This window comes from Mustela nivalis (assembly GCF_964662115.1).
Source record: "Mustela nivalis genome assembly, chromosome: 5".
Taxonomy (NCBI): domain Eukaryota; kingdom Metazoa; phylum Chordata; class Mammalia; order Carnivora; family Mustelidae; genus Mustela; species Mustela nivalis.
In genome coordinates this window covers 94,663,918-94,684,101 of record NC_139024.1, presented here as the reverse complement: position 1 = coordinate 94,684,101, position 20,184 = coordinate 94,663,918, and the positions used below count along the sequence as shown (strand labels likewise).

General features: G+C 35.5%; 1 protein-coding gene across 2 annotated transcripts; it reads right to left on the bottom strand.

Moving 5' to 3' along the window:
• Positions 1-638: 638 nt before the first annotated feature.
• On the bottom strand, positions 639-20,140 carry LOC309864340 (centromere protein Q-like). Of its 2 annotated transcripts, none has more exons than XM_082729744.1 (9): positions 20,007-20,133; positions 14,787-14,929; positions 13,567-13,615; positions 12,178-12,304; positions 10,994-11,062; positions 6,934-7,063; positions 2,768-2,887; positions 2,558-2,632; positions 639-1,868 (listed from the first exon to the last, which is right to left on the bottom strand). In XM_082729744.1, the coding sequence occupies exons 2-9, from the start codon at positions 14,886-14,888 to the stop codon at positions 1,737-1,739; spliced, it is 804 nt and encodes a 267-aa protein (XP_082585870.1). In that variant the 5' UTR covers positions 14,889-14,929; positions 20,007-20,133; the 3' UTR covers positions 639-1,736. The 2 variants fall into 2 exon arrangements, with proteins under 2 accessions (XP_082585870.1, XP_082585871.1); XM_082729745.1 differs by having other exon boundaries at positions 1,169-1,868; positions 12,178-12,269; positions 20,007-20,140.
• Positions 20,141-20,184: the final 44 nt, after the last annotated feature.

Genomic DNA, 20,184 nt, shown 5'->3' with positions numbered 1-20,184 from the left:
TAATACACCCTTCCATCTGACCCGGGAGCCGGGGTAAGGAGTATGAGTCAGAGATGCCACCACAGGGCACATGGCAGAGGAGGAAGGCTGTTCCTCATCATGACAGGGAACTGTGTGTGTGATCCCTTGAAGGCCTCCTGAACCATTGGATGTCCGAGAAAAGAGCAGTAAAGGGTTTTTTCTCTCAATGCTTGGATAGGCATGTAAGGAGCCAGGTCCCTCAGAGAGCCTTTGGGTGTCCACCAAAGGATAATCTCGGTCGGGACTCCTCAATTACTGCTCAGTTTTCTCTAGGTCCCCCACATCCAGTGATCTGGCCTGAAATGAGTTCTGAGTCCTCACTTTACTGATATTCCCAACTTATGTTGGGGGATCAATCAGAAAGGAGCCCAGAGAGCCTGTCACCAGAGATTTGAGAATGGCAGGCATGCTAATCCACTCTTATGTGGCTGATGGGTGTCCACTGTTTTAACAAAATGGAGAGAGAGATGCTTTCTGCTATACACAGTTAGATGTCCTTTATGCTGGTGGAGATCCTGGATGAACTCCCAAGAAAATATTTCGGAATATCTTTTCCTTTAATGCCCAAGGTTCTTGGCCATGCCACTATGAAGAATGAAGAGGTAGACCAGACGAAGACTGGTAACCAGCAAAGCAGAGTTTATTGAGCGATAGTACAAAACTCCCAAAGAGGGAGGGGACCCAAGAGGGTTGCATTGGAGTTTCTAAGTCTAGGGGTTTTTATGAGCACTTTTGGAGAAATATTTTAAGCAACCACAGTAGCAACGCATCTGTCTACCTATTAGGTTAATGTTTATGTGATGATGGCCTTTTTGGGTAACATATGGGGACTTATGTCTTAACTGCCCCAGTTCGTGATAGTGACAGATGCTTTGTTTCATTTTAAAACATCTTGCAAAAGTCATTTCTACAAAGGCTGCAAAACAAAATGCTAGTGCAAAATAGGATGTTTGTACTGTTTTGTCTTAGCTGTCCTATTTCCATGTTTTCTTGTTGGGGACCCTGGTCCAGACCACCTAACTGTCCAACTAATTCCTAACATTATTATTACAATGAGAAAAGGTTTGCAGAAAGGGGTTTTTTGTTTGGTTTTTCTTTTAAGGGAATAAATGTGTTTAGGTTCCTTTTAAATGAAAGTATGCTTTGATGACAGTGGAAAATATTCATCATCTAGTCAATAATCCAACCAAAGAAATAAAATGTTCATGCTACTCCCAAAGGTAAAGACACCTAGGAAATCTTAATTATGTCACAAAAGGTCTAGAGGGTCATGTAAAAGAATAAAAGCATTTGGGGATTTCTCAAGCTCCAGATGACCAGACAGAAAATACAAGTTATGAACTAAATAATAATGATTGCAAACAATTGTGTTTTTATGTGCTAGGCACTCTACACACTTTCCATATATTGCATTATAGTATCACAGTTCCTCGGCACTAATCAATAAAAGAACTCCATTCAGCCTTTGTAAATCATTAGAGAGCAGCTCAGGAAAACCACTGGATAAACAGCAACAGAAATGTGAGTTGCTAGATTTGACAACAATTAAAAACAGTGTTTAGAACTACATTAGATGCTAATAGATATACAGAGGCTAATTTTAAGTGTATGGTGAAAATAAATCCCAAAGAAGCCTCAGCTTCAGAGGTATCATCATAGGCTAAGTTTTACAAACTCATAAACTTTAAATTAATACAGAACAGACTAAAAAACTCTTAAAGGGCATCCAGTCTCTTATAGGCTTCTTCAATGAAAGTTAACATATTTTTCATCTGGGATGAGTTATGGAGAATATCTACATCTCTCAGAAGAGCTTCATGGTTTGGAATTGATGTCAAAATTTCTTTCTGTGGGTATAATAGCACAATTAGTTTAAAATTTTTAAAAAACTGAGATATAATTGACATATAACACCATATTCCTATTCTTTCAAATTTGTATTATTCTGTTTTACCTCTGTCTATTCCCTTTCCTTTCACTCTAAATGGATTACAGATAGGACTATTTTAAGTTATTTTTGAGAAACTTGTAGAATTTCTACCACCATAAACATTTATACCATAATAGCTACCGGGAACCTGTGAAAACAGAGCCCAGTATATAGTCTGCTACAAATAACACAACATTATTTCATGAAGAGTTATAGGCCATTATTAGAAGCATAAACAAACTCAACTATTGGAATTTACTTCCAGAAATTTACCTTGCAGTTACAACCACACAAATATCTAAAGATACATATACAAGCAATACTGAGTATTATTTGTAACTGCAAAATCATTTATTTCCACCAGTAATTCACAAATTATAGTATGGTAAAATGCAATGTTATACAGTTATTGATAAGAATGAGAGATCCACATGAAAGATGCTCACAAAATAAGATGTTCAAACTATTCTGTCAAGTCAGAAAAATAATGTGCCTACAAACGTATCATAGATTTCATTTGTCTTTAGAAAAAGGAAAAGGATATTATAGTTTTATATATGCAATTCACAACTGATGATATAGCTGATATGGCAAATTAGCATTTACCTGAAGTGTGGGTGCTCTGAGACTCTTCTGAGAAAGTTCTGGAAGACAGAGTATCCCACTACCTATTTGAAACATCTGAAGTAGAAAAAGAAAGCTACAGATCATTTCAAAAGGCTGATTCCTCTCTTCTTACATTCAAAAGTTGTCTTACTGAGAGATAAGCATTAAAAAACTTATCCAGACTCAAGATATGCATCATTAAACAATTACCTGTTTTACTTTCTCCTCCTCTTCTTCCACTTCACTTGTCAGAACCTGAATTTTGTTCTTTAGGCTCTGAATATTCCCAGTTGTTGACTCTATGGTTTCGACTATTTTATCTATTTCTTCCTGAGTAAGAGATCAGAAAGTTAATGTTTTAAATTAAATACAGTATTAAATAAAACCCAAATAGGTATTAATATACATATTTCTTAAATACCAGATATACTGAAAAATTTTTAGAAGAAACTGGTAAATTATTTTCCTTTTGCAAAACAAACTTCCGAGAACCTAATTTACCAACATACTAATTCATTACATGGAGATTTAATTTCCATGGAAGGAGATACAACCCATGTACAAGAATATTTCCTGCATAATTTAGCAAAACTGCTACAGTCAGAGATCCTGGTAGACCTGTGTGAATACAGCAGAGCCCAAGGACAGATGGCCTAAAAATCTGCTGTGCTGTGCCTATCCATCTCTAAGCCTCAACACACCCCTGGCAACCACTCATCTTTTTATTCTCCGGTTCTGCGTTTTCTAACTCATCACATAGTGGCAGTCATACAGTATGGATGGAGGCTTTTCAGTTTTGCTTCTTTCACTTGTGATTTATAATATGCACTTAAGGTTCCTCCACGTCTCTTTAGGACCAATAGCTTATTTCTTTTTAGTGGTGAATAATATTCCATTGTCTGATATCCCACATTTATTTATCCATTCACCTAATGAAGGACATCTTGGTATTCCAATTTTTGGCAATTATGAATACAGCCGCCACAAATATCCATGTGCAATATTCAAACATCCATGTATAATATACCAACATTCATGACAATATACCAAGGCGTATAATGGCTGTATCATGTGTAAGAGGTTTCATTTTGTAAGAGACTGCCAAACTGTACTCTAAACTGGTTGTGTCATTTAGCATTTCCCACCAGCTATGAGAATTCCTATTGCTCCACATCCTCATCTGCCTTTGTTGTTGTCCACGTTCTAGATTTTGGCCATTCTAATTCTAGGAAGTGCATATAAAGTCTCCTTTCATGTATAGTTTTCCAGTCCATTTTTTGTTGTTGTTGTTGTTCTTTCCTATTGATTTGTACAGGAAACTAGATAGTTTGCTTTGCAGAATTTGTGGGTCAGGTTTAACCTGTTCCTCGGTCCTGAACTTTCTGTGATTTGGTTTTTGGATTTTAGAGAGTCCTGTCCAGTACCAATGTGTGTTACCACATGTATTAGTTTACTGTGCCTGCCCAAAAAACTGCCACGCACTTGGTGTCTGAAATCAGAAATTTATTCTCTCACAGCTCTGGAGAGCAGTTGTCCAAAGCAAGGTGTGGGCAGGATAGTGCTCCCCCTGAAATCTCTGAGGGAGAATCCTCTCTTGCCTCTTCCAGCCTCTCCCAGACTTCCTTGTAGCTGCTTGCTCCAATCTCTGCATTTTTCACACAGCCTTTTCTTCCATGTCTCCTCTTATTAAGGACACTTTTGTCTCTTTAAGGACTTGAGTCTTTGTATTTAGGACCTACCCAAGATAATCCAGGATGATCTCATCTTGAGATCTTTAATTATATCTGGGAAGACTCTCTTTCCAAATAAGGACACATTATAGGTTCCAGGGCTAGGACTTGGGCATATCATTTTTGGGGACACCATTCAACCCACTATAGAGGGAATGAATAACAACAATGAATAAAGAAAAGTTAATATAATAAGGACTAAAAATTTCCATTGTGGTTAAAAAAATATTTATATTGGTCCATTGCTTTGGTTATCTTCTTTTGGTAGCCCTACTATTCCTATGCCATATCTTCTATGCTGAGCTTTTACTTTGTCAGTTTTTCTCAACTTCAAAAAAAAATGTTTCTTTTTGATTCTTAAAATTTTCTCCTTTACTATTATTTAAGCATTTATTTGTTACATTTGCTTTAATTCTTCTAATGTAGAATCTGAAAAGCTTTTTCTTTACTTGTAATTTTTCCCTAAATTCTGTGGCTTCAGTTTTTAGTATGTCTAATGCCGATTTATGATTTTTTCCATACCCTCTATTGTTTTTCTGAATTTCTTTCAGTTTGCTTAAGAATTAGGTTAGTGTTCATCTGTTTTGTGAACACACGCTTTTAGCATGCTTTTGTTATCTGTGGATTGCTATTTTTGTCCTTATTTTTATATGTTCTTATGCTAACTCTGGTTGTGAAATCCTATGGCTCTGTTCTTTTTTTTTTTTTTTTTAAGATTTTATTTATTTGACAGACAGAGATGACAAGCAGGCAGAGACAGGCAGAGAGAGAGGAGGAGGCATTAAAAATGTCATTTGAGGGGCGCCTGGGTGGCTCAGTGGGTTAAGCCGCTGCCTTCGGCTCAGGTCATGATCTCAGGGTCCTGGGATCGAGTCCCGCATCGGGCTCTCTGCTCAGCAGGGAGCCTGCTTCCTCCTCTCTCTCTCTCTCTGCCTGCCTCTCAGTGTACTTGTAATTTCTCTCTGTCAAATAAATAAATAAAATCTTTAAAAAATAAAAATAAAAATAAAAACAATAAAAATGTCATTTGAGGAATATGTGAAGACTAAAGGTCAGTTTGAGTACAAATTATAATAATTCATATCATTATGTGGGAGCTATTGCAACATAATTTATAAAAATTCTTAGATGAAAATTGTTTATTTCAATTTCTAAAGATACTGATTATAGAATTCTTTGTTGAGGAGAGGGTCATGGGACATTGCTAAGGTGTTTGAATGTGAAGACTAGGAGTAAAGTGTGTATACTTTACTTGAAATCTGTCAATTGGTGGAAGAGGTTTTTATTAACAGAAAAATTACCTTGGGAGGAATGAGCTGCTTTCTGCCATAATTTTGCCTCTCTCACAAAAGAATATTTAAAATGTAAAAAAGAGTAAGAACATGATTACCAGGGGCTGGGAGTGGAGAAAATAAGGAGAGGTTAGTAAAAGGTATAAATTTTCAGCTATAAGATGAAGGAGGTGTGATGATCTAATGTGAAAAACAAGGTGATCATAACTGATAATACTGTACTGTATACTTAAAAATTTGATGAGAGAGAACTTAAGTGTTCTTAACACACACAAAATAAAAAATAAATAATGTGAGGTGAAGGATGTGTTAATTTACCAGATGAGGGAGTCCTTCACAATGTGTACATATATCAAATCACTACAATGTATACTTCAAATTATAATTTTAGCCCAATAAAGTTGAAATAAAAAAAAAACTAAGTCAATGATATCCAACTGTTTATTACATGGTGGAACTAGTATCAGTGCTGCAAATATCCTCTTGAAAAGTAGTAACAGGAAAAAAATTCAACATAACCTCACACTAAGAAGAAAGTGAGTTTCTATTTATAATATATGCAATTTATTAATTTATAATACACATAAGTTATAATATATATTATTAATTTATAATATATGTAAATTTGTTGCTCAGAGTCTAATGCATCCAATGTTATTCTCAATCATATGGAAAAACTGGAATAAATTGTGATTTTTGAATTATTAGAAATCCCTGGGGGATGCATTCCTTGCATAACTATCAATCCTGCATTTTCTAAATTGCTAACAAAGACCCAAGGGCCATCATCTACAAACTACTTTGAAATGGGATATATGGGATATAAGGGATATATGGTCTAATCAACTTTAGTCTTAATAAGTACTTGATAAGCCCTGTACGTTTGTTTCTCTTAACTGTTCAAGTATCCACTAACTAAAAGCCTGAAGTTCGTCATAATACCTCATGTTATCTCCCATTATCTTCTGCAAGATAATGATTGAGAATCAGAATTGGCAGTTGGACTAAGATGTGCATCATTAACTTTAAGCAGTTTGTCTAAGGTTCAGCTAAAAATAGGTCTCTTTTTCACATTTGTATAATGAGATCATATAGCACACACATCTTGAAGTTGTTTTGAGAATTAAGGGATATAACTACAAGTGCCTAGAGCAGTGCCTAGAACACAGAAAGCCCTAGTTACATGTTAGCCATACAATAATAACAATTAGTATAAAAGAAGAATTTAATGAAAACCCTGTTCTAAGATCTAGTATTTATTATTCAGAGACTATCATGATAGTTAAAAAAGTTCTTATTCTCTTCCTCTTTCTCCTAACTCTCTAATTATGGACTCCCTGTTCAAATTTCATACCTGCAATAATGCCAGACCTTCTTCATTAGCTCTGTGCCGTGCTCTTTCCATTTTCAGTAGATTTGATACGTTAGTTAAATCTTTCAGCTTTTTGGGAGGGACTTTAAGGGTTTCACATAGTTGTAGCAATCTTAGGAATAATAAAAAAAAATTACATTTACTTTTTTAAGTACTATTTTTATTTTGTTTTGTTGTGTTTTGAATTGTGTTTGCTGCTATCTTTTTTCTGTCCTCATATTCTCAAGGACTATCATATTCCTTTATTAACAGTAGCTAACATTAGCAGTGACTCACCCATTAAAAAGCCGTGACACATTATCTTTTAGCCTTTTGAGTTATTAAGATTTACTTCAAATCATGTAGCACTTAAGTTGTTTCATGAAAGGAGAAATTTCTGTTTTACACACTAATCAATTTTATTATATATATTTATATAATTTCATTTAAACATATTTTAAATTTATTTATTTATTTATTTGAGAGAGAGAGAGAGAGAAAACATGAGAGAGGTCAGCGGGAGAAGCAGACTCTGTGCTGAGCAGGGAGTCCAATGTGGGACTCGATCCGGGGACTCCAGGATCATGACCTGAACCAAAAGCAGTTGCTTAACCAACTGAGCCACCCAGGCACCCTCATTTAAATATATTTTAAAATAAAACATTCCTTGTATCTTCTGAATATATTTCCTAGACTAGTATATAGTATAGCACATAATTCTATCACTGATTGTGAATAGCTGGTTAAGAGATAAAACACTACTCTGTAAGTCATAATTATGACACTGAACTCTATATTTCAGTTGTCTTAGATAATACGACCAATGAAAAGAACTCTGTATTAGTTACTCTAACAATGATTTTAAAAGATAAGTGAGTCCTACAGAGTTTAAGGCAAATAAAATGTTAAGATTAAAGTGCTTTGTTTAGAAGTATAATCAACATGTCTATGACCCAGCAATTACACTACTGGATATTTACCCCAAAGATACAAATACAGTGATCCGAAGGGGTACCTGCACACCAATGTTTATAGCAGCAATGTCCACAATAGCCAAACTAGGGAAAAAGTCCAGATGTCCACTGACAGATGAATGGATAACACAATGGAATATCATGCAGTCATCAAAAAATTGAAATCTTGCCATTTGCAAAGACATGGATGGAACTAGAGGGCATTATGCTAAGCAAAGTAAGTCAATCAGAAAAAGACTATCATATGGTCTCACTGATATGCAGAATTTAGGAAACAAGGCAGAGGATAGCTGGCATAGAGAGGAGAAAATGAAACAAGATGAAACCAGAGAGGGAGGCAAATCATAAGAGACTTAATCTTAGGAAACAAACAGAGGGTTAGGAGGGGAGGGAGGTGGGGGGGATAGGGTGGCTGGGGGATGGGGAGGGTATGTGTTTTGGTGAGGGCTGTGTATTGTGTAAGACTGATGAATCACATTCCTGTACTCCTGAAAAAAATAATACATTATATGTAATTTTTTAAAAAAAGAAAACTGCATATTAGTCAAACTTAAAAAAAAAGGACAATCAACATGAATACTGTGCAGTATTAAAGTTAAGGAATCCTCTCTAAATATGTAAATAAAGGAAAGAATAGAAGAAAAAATAAAAAGAAAATTTAAAAAACCAAATTAAAAACAAAAAAGTTAACAAAATATAGCAAGGTTATAAAATCTTCCTTCAAACTGGGTAGGTTAGATTGCCAATGGAAACTAACCTATCACTACCCTCACTGGTAGCAGAAAGCAATACAGCTTTCCTAAAAGCTTGAATTCTTAGATTCCAGGAGGAAGAGATTAAGGAGGAAAATCTAAATTTGGTTGCTTCTTCTTAATAGCAACATTCTGGAGTTCTCAAAAACCCTATTATTTAAGATTTGCAGGTATAAATAGTGGAAAACAAAACTCATCTTTCTAGGATCTTACTCAAAATATTATTTTTTGTAAAGAAAAAAGAAAGAAGCAGGTAATATAAAGCTGCACCAATCAGAATTTTCATCAAACTGTTGGGACAAACCTCAGTTATCCAATCATTAGGAAGGGCATCACATTTAAGAATAAAAAGCTGTAGGGCACCTGGGTGGCTCAGTCTCTGAAGCGCCCAGCTCTGGATATCCGTTTAGGTCATAATCTCAGGGTCCTGGGATCAAGCCCCTACATATGACTCTGCACTCAGCATGGAGTCTGCTTGGGTTTCTCTCCCTCTGCCCATGTCCTCACTTACTCTTCACCTCTCTCCCCCTAAAATAAATCTTTACAAAGTAATAATAATAATAATAATAAAAATGTGTGTCTATAACCATTCCTAAGAGGCATAAGTTCTTGATTTCTAAACTAAAATAATGATCCATTTATGAACAATTTCTTCTACAAGTTTATCAAGTTAATTCTGTGAAAGGGTCACTCACTATTCTACATGTTGTAAACAGAGGTTATATTTGCAGAAATCTTAAAAAATCTTATTAAAATAAAAGTGTTACATGAATACATCAACTACACCTAATCATCATTCATAACATTTTTCTATTGGGCAGACTCATGATCAGACAAACAAAACAGGGCTGCTAGTCAAACTGAATGGGTTAGACACTACGGTTTTTAGAGAAACAGATTTTAAGAAAGTCTGCTCTATAGAAAAATGTTATGAAAGATGATTAGGTGTTGTTGACATAGTAGGGTGTATTCATGTTACACTTCTATTTTAATAAGATTTTTTAAGAATCCTGCAAATCTAATTGTACTAAAATATTCTCATTTACACACCAAATATGACTTATTTGTTCTCTATTAAAAGGCAATAAATAGCTACACTTTTATTATGTATTAGCTTATACACTGGGTTTTTAGTACACTCCTTCCCTTTTAATATTAGACTATCATTCCCATAAGCAGGTTGCAGGTCCGCTTCTAGCAGTCCTTCTTCAATCTCTTCAATCTCTATACAAACTCCCCTTCCCATCCACCCTTTCTGTTTTGTTACTGTTGAAATTATACTTAAAGTAAGGAGAATTTTTGCTCAGACTTCCCAAGAAGTCTACTAGCTCTAGTTTACTAGACTAGAAATTAGTCTAGACTAGACTAGAAACTAGTAAACTAGACTAGACTAGAAACTAGTCTACTATTTTCAGGCAAACCTGAAACTAAGATATTAAAAGAAAAAGTTGGGTGCCTGGGTGGCTCAGTCAGTTAAGCAGCTTTGCTTTTGGCTTGGGTCATGATCTCAGGGTCCTGGGATCCACTCAGTGGGGAGCTTGCTTATCCCTCTCCCACTGCCTCTTTCCCCACTCATTCTCTCTGTCTCTCTCTCTCCAGTAAATAAATAAAAATCTTAAAAAGAAAAGAGAAAAGAAGAAAAAGAAAAGAGAAGAAAAGGAAAGAGAAGAGAAGAGAAGAAAAAAGAAAAGAAAAGAAAAGAAAAGAAAAGAAAAGAAAAGAAAAGAAAAGAAAAAAAAGAAAAGAAAAGAAAAGAAAAAAAAAGAGGGAAAAGTTATGCAAATAGTAGTCACTGATATCTTTGGCAGCAGTGTGACTTTAAAAGCACTTGAAAAGAAACTTCCATTTGTGAATTGCCACAAGATGAAGATAAGTAATACCCTGGAAAATTACACTTGCTGCTTATGAAAATAAACTAATATAATATCTGAAGTGAAAAAATAGTAATGGAGTAAATCTCAGATAAGAATGGTAAACCATTAACTTCATATTGCTAAAAATGAAGATGGAGTTAAAGTTGACATAATATCTTTTCAAATCCCAATACAAAAAAATGAATTGTAGAAGTAGGTATTTGTGATTTTCAGACTCATTTTTTTAATAAATTCTCTTAACTTATTTCATAACTGCGTGCAGCAGCAGTTTAGAGTATATATTTCCAAGTCATTCACCTTCTTAAAACAACAACAAAAACAAAAACAAAAAACCCAACATGAAAGAAAAAATTTATATCCCACAAATGTCTGTTCTGGTAACATAGAACAGATCAGACTTTCACTAATTTTATTTTAAAAGTATATTTTTATATTTTATAAAAAAACTATTGCATAACATTACCTTTTCTTCAGATAGTTAAGATGATACTGAACTCGTTCATTTTCTCTAACATTATTACTCAAAATTGCTCTAGAAAAGAAAAAAAAATGAATGAATACTAGTTTGAAACACAGTGAATATAATGTGTTTACTTTTCCCCCTGCATTCTTTCAAGTGCCCCTCCTTGCTAGCCAAGCAGAATTAACCACTTTTTATTTTATATCAAATACACTTTCCTCCCCAAGTTTTATTCCTGATTTTACTGAGAAAGCCTCTAGGATTTTGTCATTATGTAGAATACTTGCTGTAGGCTCCAGATAGACAATCTTTGTCATGTTAAGGAAGCATCCTTACATTCTTGTTCTTTAAAGAGTTTTTTTGTTTTGTTTAGTTTTATTCTTAAATAAGGAATTAATATTGAATCCAGCAAATGGTTTAGAACAAATATTAAAATATCACATTATGTTTTCCTAGTTTAATCTGTTATGCTGTTTTGATAGCTTTCCTAAAGTAATCTTTGGGTTCCTAAACTAAATTTTATTTGTTTAGTGTTAATTATTCTTTAGATATACATTTGGATTCTATTTCTAGTTTAGTAATTCTACATCTATATTATTAGTGAAAGGAGTTTAATAGTTTTCAGGGTATGTATTTGTACATATAATCTATTTTTTTCAGGTTTTGATATCAGGATTATAATTTTATGTAATGAAAATAGCTTGCTACTATTTTATTTATTTTGTTTCACACATTTATTTATTGAAATACAATTTTAAGCAAAGGTACAATCAAAGTTCTTATTACATTCTATAATTATAATTAATTTAGATGAGTTCAGCTTCTTGATGGCAGAATCCTGTCTTACTTTCTTTGATCCCCACTATGGTAGCTTACATATTAAGTGTCAACTGGAACTCAACTTCTTAAAGTAGCCCTAGTGACAGAACAAGTTTAAAGTTTACAGGTAGCAGGTCATGCAACACAGACTTCACTTTTCTTTTACTGATGGAATCCTAAGCTTCTGAAATTAACAATGACTTCCTGCATAAGGCTAACAGCATCAAAAAGACATTATATTCTTCAGAAAAACATCTTATCACCATAAAATAAATGACATTTAAAAAGAAATGTTTCTAAGGAAATATGTTTCTATGGGAAACATATAAGTAGAGATCAAGGGGGAAATGGAAACCTTTCATACTTACATTATTACTGAATCCATCATAGTTTGCAAATGTTCTCTACTACTCTCTGAAAGAGGCTGCCAGGTTTTTCTCTTGTCGGATGTTATCCGAACCTGTTTTAGATCAGTATGCTCTGTTTGTCTTGTTACTGGTAAAAGAAGAGACTAGGTCAATCTTGAAGTTTTATGTTTCTACTTAAAAATTGATTCAAGTATAAATTTATTTTAAAAAGCTAATAGAAGTATGAGAACCAAAATATTATGAAACTGCACAAACTGCTGAATTTCCTTTTTATTGCATAGACATAATATGCCAGGTGTTGAGCATGATATGCTGTCTAATATTATGTTAACTAAAATACTACTAACTGATACTGCATATACAAACTCAAGGCAATTCTAAATGAAGAAGCAGGCTACAATTATTAGGATTCAATATAAAAGTCTGATTCCCAGAAATGACCTAAATTAAAGAGCTTCACTAAGAAGACTAGAAAGCTATTTCTACCAAATGCTGAATGGCAACTGGAACAAAATATTCAGTGTCTACTTGGTTATTGGTATTGTTCTACTTTTAAGGGATAAACAAAGGAGATACACTATTGGCTCATACTACGATTAGTTTTGGAGAGAAGGGAAACTAAATAATTATCATTACAGGTATTCAAAGCATTACAAAAGAAAAAGTACACTGTGAACTATGGAAGTATAGCTTCCTAGCTTGGTGTTGCTGAGGAGAGAGAGGGAATTCCTCAATAAAGTGATGCCTAAGGAAAGATGACCACTCCAAATTAATTTACTACAAACAAAAGTAGACAGTAGCCCCAAACTAATCTATGCAATAGTGGTAGGACAGAAGTATATCTGTTTTAAAGAGAAATCAGTAGGTGTGTCTATATATCATAGATCAGTAATAATTCAGATTGTGGGACACTTTGATTTTCTCTAGTTCTTATCAATTTAGAACCTTACTCAATATTTTGCTTGAGGCGGTTAAGTAAAATTGCAGCTGACCAAAATTACTGTCTAACCAGTATTACTTATTCTTGCAAAAATGAGAATATAGCTTTATTACTATCTTTTGATTTTTTAAAAAAAAATATTTATTTATTTATTTGAGACAAAGAGAACACATGTGGGGTGGGGTGGGGTGGGGAGGGACAGGGAGAAAGTCCCAAGCACACTCGTACACTCCTCACTGAGAGCAGAGTCCACATGGGGCTCTGATCTCATGACCCTGAGATCACAACCTGAGCCAAACTGAAGAGTCAGACACTCAACTGACTATGCCACCCAGGAGCCCCTACTATCTTTTGCTTTTGTACAGCTCATAAACAAGAAGCTGAGAATTTTTTCATGAATATAGACAGCTTGAGACAGACAAATTAAATAAGATATGGAAAATAAATACCTTCAGTAAGCAGATGCTTTGGATTTTTATTCTTTGCTGTGTTTCTAACCTAGAGAAAAGAACATGCACACATAATTAAACATCAGATAAAAAGATACTGCTTTTGCAATATATTTTTCATGTATGTTGAAGAGTATTCATATATCTTCTGGCTAGACAGAAAAAGTATATTGCCACTTTTACAAAGAAAGGGTGTGATTTCACAGACAGAGGATATACTAAAACAATTTCTGGACAATGGTAATAAAGCACAAGAGAATTCCAATAATTTTCTTTTTAAGATTTATTTTTATTTATTTTAGATAGAGTAAGAGAGCTCACAATTGGGGGTAGGAGCAGAGATAGAGAATCGTTCTAGCAGACTCCCTGCTGAGTGCAGAGCCCTACTCAGGTCTTGATCCCACTACCCAGGAAACCATGACCTGAGCCAAAATCAAGAGTGGAATGCTTAATTGAACGAGACATGTAGGTGCCCTGTGTCTAAGAATATGTTAAAGAAATCTTCAGTCATTTTGCCTATGAAATAGTGTTATATACTTTACCTGCAAAAAACACAGGCAGTGCCTAATATAGGATAAATCACAACAAAATTTTTTACATTTTAAATATTCTTTTGTGAGAGAGGCAAAATTATGGCAGAAAGCAGCTCATTCCTCCCAAGGTAATTTTTCTGTTAATAAAAACCTCTTCCACCAATTGACAGATTTCAAGTAAAGTATACACACTTTACTCCTAGTCTTCACATTCAAACACCTTAGCAATGTCCCATGACCCTCTCCTCAACAAAGAATTCTATAATCAGTATCTTTAGAAATTGAAATAAACAATTTTCATCTAAGAATTTTTATAAATTATGTTGCAATAGCTCCCACATAATGATATGAATTATTATAATTTGTACTCAAACTGACCTTTAGTCTTCACATATTCCTCAAATGACATTTTTATTGTTTTTATTTTTATTTTTATTTTTTAAAGATTTTATTTATTTATTTGACAGAGAGAAATTACAAGTACACTGAGAGGCAGGCAGAGAGAGAGAGAGAGAAGGAAGCAGGCTCCCTGCTGAGCAGAGAGCCCGATGCGGGACTCGATCCCAGGACCCTGAGATCATGACCTGAGCCGAAGGCAGCGGCTTAACCCACTGAGCCACCCAGGCGCCCCTCAAATGACATTTTTAATCAAAAAGTTCTGAAAGATAAACTCGGTATTTTCATTACCTTTTTCCCTGGTAACTCCACTTCCTCATCATTAATTTTTCTTTTTGGGTTTCTTTTTAACTGTTGAGACCTTTTCTTGGAAGAACTTGTTTTGCTAGACATCTTGATCTAAACAGAACAATTTTAATAGTGCTTCAAAAAATCTGTGAAGATAAAAAGGACACAAAAATAAGTTTAAGCTTGCCGAATATTTTGTTAAAAAGAACTATGTATAGAGACGCCTGGGTGGCTCAGCCAGTTAAGTGGCTGTCTTCAGCTCAGGTCGTGATCATTGGTTCCTGGTATCTAGTGCCACTTCAGGCCCTCCTTGCTCAGTGGGGAGCCTTCTTCTCTCTCTGCCTGCTATTTCCTCTGCTTGTGCTCCCTCTCTCTCTGATGAAAAAAAAGAAAAAAAGAAGAAAAAAAAGAACTACCTATAAATGTTCCAAATATTCTTTAAAAAAATCATAATGAAAGTTTTGGGGAAGCATTGTTTTTAGAACATTTAAACATATTTTAAAACAAGTATCATTGCTTATTATTAAAGTAAGTGTATCTAATTCAGTTTCATTCCTAGAAATTTCTTCTATTTTTATGGCTTTAAAAAAATCATGTGTAAGTTCTTTTGCATCTCTTACTTTATACTACCCCATACAATAACATTATTTCCATGTTTCGATAAAAAAAATGGAAATATAAAATATTGAATTGTTTTACTCTGGTCACATATAATATTAACTTGAAGATTAATACTCAGGTCTTTTTATTTTAAGCCTAATAGATTTCTCATTCGACTTATGCCAAAGATGAAAGGAGATAATCTTAAGGATCCACACTACGAATCTATGCTATGGATATTCAAGTGGAAAAGTCACTCATAAGATTTTAAGCTAAAACTCTGCCATTGCATTTTTAAAAAGCACAGAAAAATTATACTGATTATTCTGTCCTTCCACAAATTACAAAACAGGCACAGAAGTGTGAATGTTGTCAATGACAACATTTAAAATGACTCCTTTTCCATATCTAATAGTCCTTTATCACCAAATTCATTATTGTTAAAAGGAACAGAATAGTTTATTCTTGCATTAGACCTTAAGGAATAGAAAGCTTAGAAGTTAGGTACAGTATACATGGAGGGGTGTGTGTGTGTGTGTGTGCATGTGTGTGCATGCACACGTGTGCATATGTACAGGCATACCTCAGAGATATTGCAGGTTCTGTTCTAGATGACAACAATAAAGCGAATATTGCAATAAAGTGAGTCAAATGAAATTTTTGGTTTGATTTGCATGTAAAAGTTATGTTTACATTATACAGTAGTCTACTAAGTGTACAATAGTATTATGTCTAAAAAATATACATAAAGCTGAAAAATGCTAACTATCATCTGAGCTTTCAGAAAGTCAGTCACTGATCACAGATCACTATAACAAATATAATAATAATGGAAGATTCTAAAATCTTGCAAGAATTCCTGAAATGTAACAGACAGAAGTCAGCAAATGCTGTTGGAAACATGGAGTCAAAAGACTTGCTGATGTAGAATTGCCACAAACCTTCAATTTATAAGAATCAAAGTATCTGTTAAGTGTGATAAAATGAGGTATGCCTGTATACACACACATACATATATGTAGTATATACATTTTACACACACACACACACACACACACACACACACACGTTTTCTAGGCATATACAACTAGATACATACCAGTCACCATTCCTTTTCTAAAAGTTCAGAGATAATTAGATTAATAATTTATATATGCAGATTGAGAAACAATAAAGGAGATACTTTGGATAAATCTATTTCTTCAAATTTTGAAAGATAAAGTTTCAAGCTTTTTTTTTTAAGTAACATTAACAAAAATAGTGGTAAATAATTAATTGAAAGATCACCAACTATACTTGGGGACTACATGTAAGATCAGTTACAAAAAGCCCTGGTAAATTACACTTTACCTCGGTCTTGAACAATGTGGTACTTTACACCCAGCCTGTGTTATATTCCCAAAATGCCTAATTCTTTCAACGTGGCATCCATGCCCTTATTCTTCCCTGACTTAAAAACCAATCCACATAACAGCTCTTGAAGGGCTACCATACATATAGCTGTACAGGTTATTCAATGAAGAAGGTGAAGGAGCAAGTGAGGGCTGAAATTTAGTCCTAACTCCATTTGGTAGATTAAAAATGCTGCAAATTCCTTTTTATTCCTGTTATTGAGAGATGGAGACTATGTCCTTTTATCTTAAATCTTGGCAGACTCTGTAGCTGTTTGAGCAGTAGAATATGGTGAAAATGATTCTGGACCAGTTTACTGGCCTAAACATGAAGAGACCAGCAGCTGCAACACGCTCATGTTTGGAGTATTTGCTCTTGGACCCCACCTACCATGCTATGACGAAGGCCAATATGGAGAGGAACTGAAAGCCCCAGCAAGAGCTCCAGCTGAACTCCCAGCCAATAGCTAGTACCAACTTGCCAGCCTGGTACATATACCTGAGCCAGTCTGCGGCAGCTGACCTTGCATGGAAAAGACAAGAGTCAGCCCTACCAAACAACCACAGTTGTTTCTGATTCCAAATTCTGGAACAAAATAAATGACTTTTTTTTTAAATTAAAAAAATAATAAAAATCCTTTCCCAATACCTACCATACAGCATCCAACTCTTTACCATGCCATTTACAGTTCTTAACAATCTAGCTCTGCCTGGTGTTCCATACTTCTCTCCCACTACTCCTTATGAGACTCTCTCTCTAGCTAGATTTGATGATTCTCCAAACACACGTTGAGTAATGCATACAGTATGCCCTCTACCTGAACTGCTCTCCTTTCCTGTCTCTGCCCACCCTCTCAGAGCATGAGTGGCCCACTCTCCATGCCTCCTAACCACTCCACTCTACTCTAAAAGTCTGTGGGTGCTTCTGGTGTCTAACTCTCACCTGGCACTTATTTATAGTTTGGTTCTATTAATCAGTTTTTCTTGATACTCTTTATTCAATAACCTGTAATTTAGTGCTACTCTAAATATGACTCACAAACTACTATTGTCCTTTTAAACATAGAAACTGACAGTATTCATTTAGAAATTTTTATCGTAATTTGGCAACAATTTTATGTATGTTGCATCTTATTATAAAATAATTGGGTTTGTTTTTTTTCTTTTTAAATGTCATTTTCCCAGTAAATTTTTTTTTAAGATTGTATTTATTTATTTGAGAAAGAGATAGTGAGAGAGAGAATGAGAGGAGAGAATATCAGAGGGAGAAGCAGCATTCCAGTGGAGCTGGGAGCCCAATGCCGGACTCCATCCGGGACTCCAGGATCATGACCGCAGCCCAAGCAGTCGCTTAACCAACTGAGCCACCCAGGTGCCCCAACCCCCAGGAATTCATTAAAACAAAGCAAAACAAACAACTCACCACTTTTTTTTTTAATGTTTTACATTCACATCAAAATTAAGCAGCAAGTATATAGACTTCTCATCTATCCCCTGAACCCCCTCATTATCCCAGCTTTCTCCACTACCAACCTCCCACACCACAGTGGTACATAATTCATGAAGTTCCACTGACATAGCCTACCGCCCAAAGTCTATAACTTAAAATAAGGCTTCATTCTTGGTGTTATATACTCTATGGGTTTGATTAGCAATTATTTTTGGTTGAATTGTACAAAAGAATCAGTTGTGGCTGATTAAAAATTAAAAAAAAAAAGGTTGGTCCTTTACTACCGGCAATACAAAATGCAGCATTTTCATTCATACCTACTTGAGGCAATAAACCATAGCACAAAACTTTTCTAAAGCTTGATACTATCAACATTTTGGATGGGATAACTGTTTGTTGTGGGGGCTGTCCCATCAACTGTAAGGTGTTCTACAGCACTTCTGTTCTCTAGTTGCCAGTACCCTCCCTTCCCCAAGGTGTGACAACCCAAACATTATTAAATGTCTCCTGATCTTAAAGCACCTCAGATTGAGAACCACTGCCAAGAGCAAGTCAGGGCCAAGGATAAATGGCTTGATTCCAAATTCTGGCTCTGATGTACTACCTTAGGCAAGTAAATCTGTTCAATTTCCCCACTGGTAAAAAGGGTTAAAGTTAAAAGCACCAACATTAAAGGCTTTTGTGAAGCTAAAATTTTGTACAGAATACATAAAGTGCCTAGAACAACACTTAGAACAAGGTAAGAATTCAATAAATAGGAGTCAAAATTTTCTATCACTACCTGGCCAGTTGTAAAGGAACCAAAATAGAAATTTTAATGCAAATGTAAAAGGGATAGACATTTTGCCCTGCTTTAGATCCACGGGAAACCACAACCCGGTGACAGTGGGTAGAGACAGATATGAAAACAATTACTATATAAAGTTATATATCTTGTGACAGAAGTTATAAAAGATGAGTGAATGACTATCTCAAATTGATTTGTACGTGTGTGTGTGTGGGGGGGTAATGATATATGGTACTCGGGGGGGGGGGGGAGTAACACGGAATTACATTTTTAAATATTTAGCCAGAAGGACCAAGAATGAAGTATTTAAGAGAAAGTAGCAAGAGCCTGATGGCAGAACAGTTGAAAAGAAACTGTTCTGTTCGGGCACAGGGAAAATTCAACGAGACTTGAACGTGTATGAGACTTGAACGTGTATGGGAGTAACCGACAGAAACAAGACGGGAATGGTAGTTTGAAGCCAGACTATATACTACAGCAAAGAATTTACTCCGGAGTCTGTAGGGAAAAGGGAGGCATCCTAAATTCTCTTAATTTTCTTATCGGTTTACTGAAATAAATGGAAACCACGTCGCTCAACCGAGGCCTCAGTGTAAGCACAAGGAGCAAGCACCAAGTTTGGCAAAACACAAATAACGCGATGTTTACCTGCCTCGGGCTAGCGACGCTGCCGACCGCAATCACGTCAATGCCCGTGACACTAACCTCTAAGGCCGCACTTGGCCTCCCTACGGGCCGCCGGGGGAGATTAAGGAAAAAAGAACCGGGATGAGGATGATCTGGGGAAAGGAGGGAAGACCCCAGGAACCAGGTGCGGGACTTCACTGCCTCCTCGCGAAAATCAAATACTTCAATCCTTGGTCCCGAAGGGCAGATCTGGAAAATCATCTCACCCTTCTGAGAGACAAGCCGGGGAGTCGGCCACAACCGCGTTGGCCACAAAACCCATGCCGCAAGCTGGACACACCAGCAGTTTAAAAGCTTTCACTACTCACCGAAGACGCCTCTTCCATCCTCCAGGGAGCTACTGTCAGAGCAATTCCCGCCCAATGCTTTGAAAGCGAAGGAGACCAGAAGTGGGCGGGTAGAAACCGGAAGCAGCTGTGGGGAGAGGCGGGCATCTCGGTACAGCCCTAACGTCATCAGAAGCGCGCCCATGGGAGCGCGATGAGA

Coding starts and splice junctions, on each gene's coding strand:
- LOC309864340 (XM_082729744.1), bottom strand. CDS start 14,888: ATGTCTAGCAAAACAAGTTCTTCCAAGAAAAGGTCTCAACAGTTAAAA. Junction 11,063..12,177: donor ATGATGGATTCAGTAATAAT/GTAAGTATGAAA, acceptor TTTCTTTTCTAG/AGCAATTTTGAGTAATAATG. Junction 7,064..10,993: donor CTTAACTATCTGAAGAAAAG/GTAATGTTATGC, acceptor ATTATTCCTAAG/ATTGCTACAACTATGTGAAA.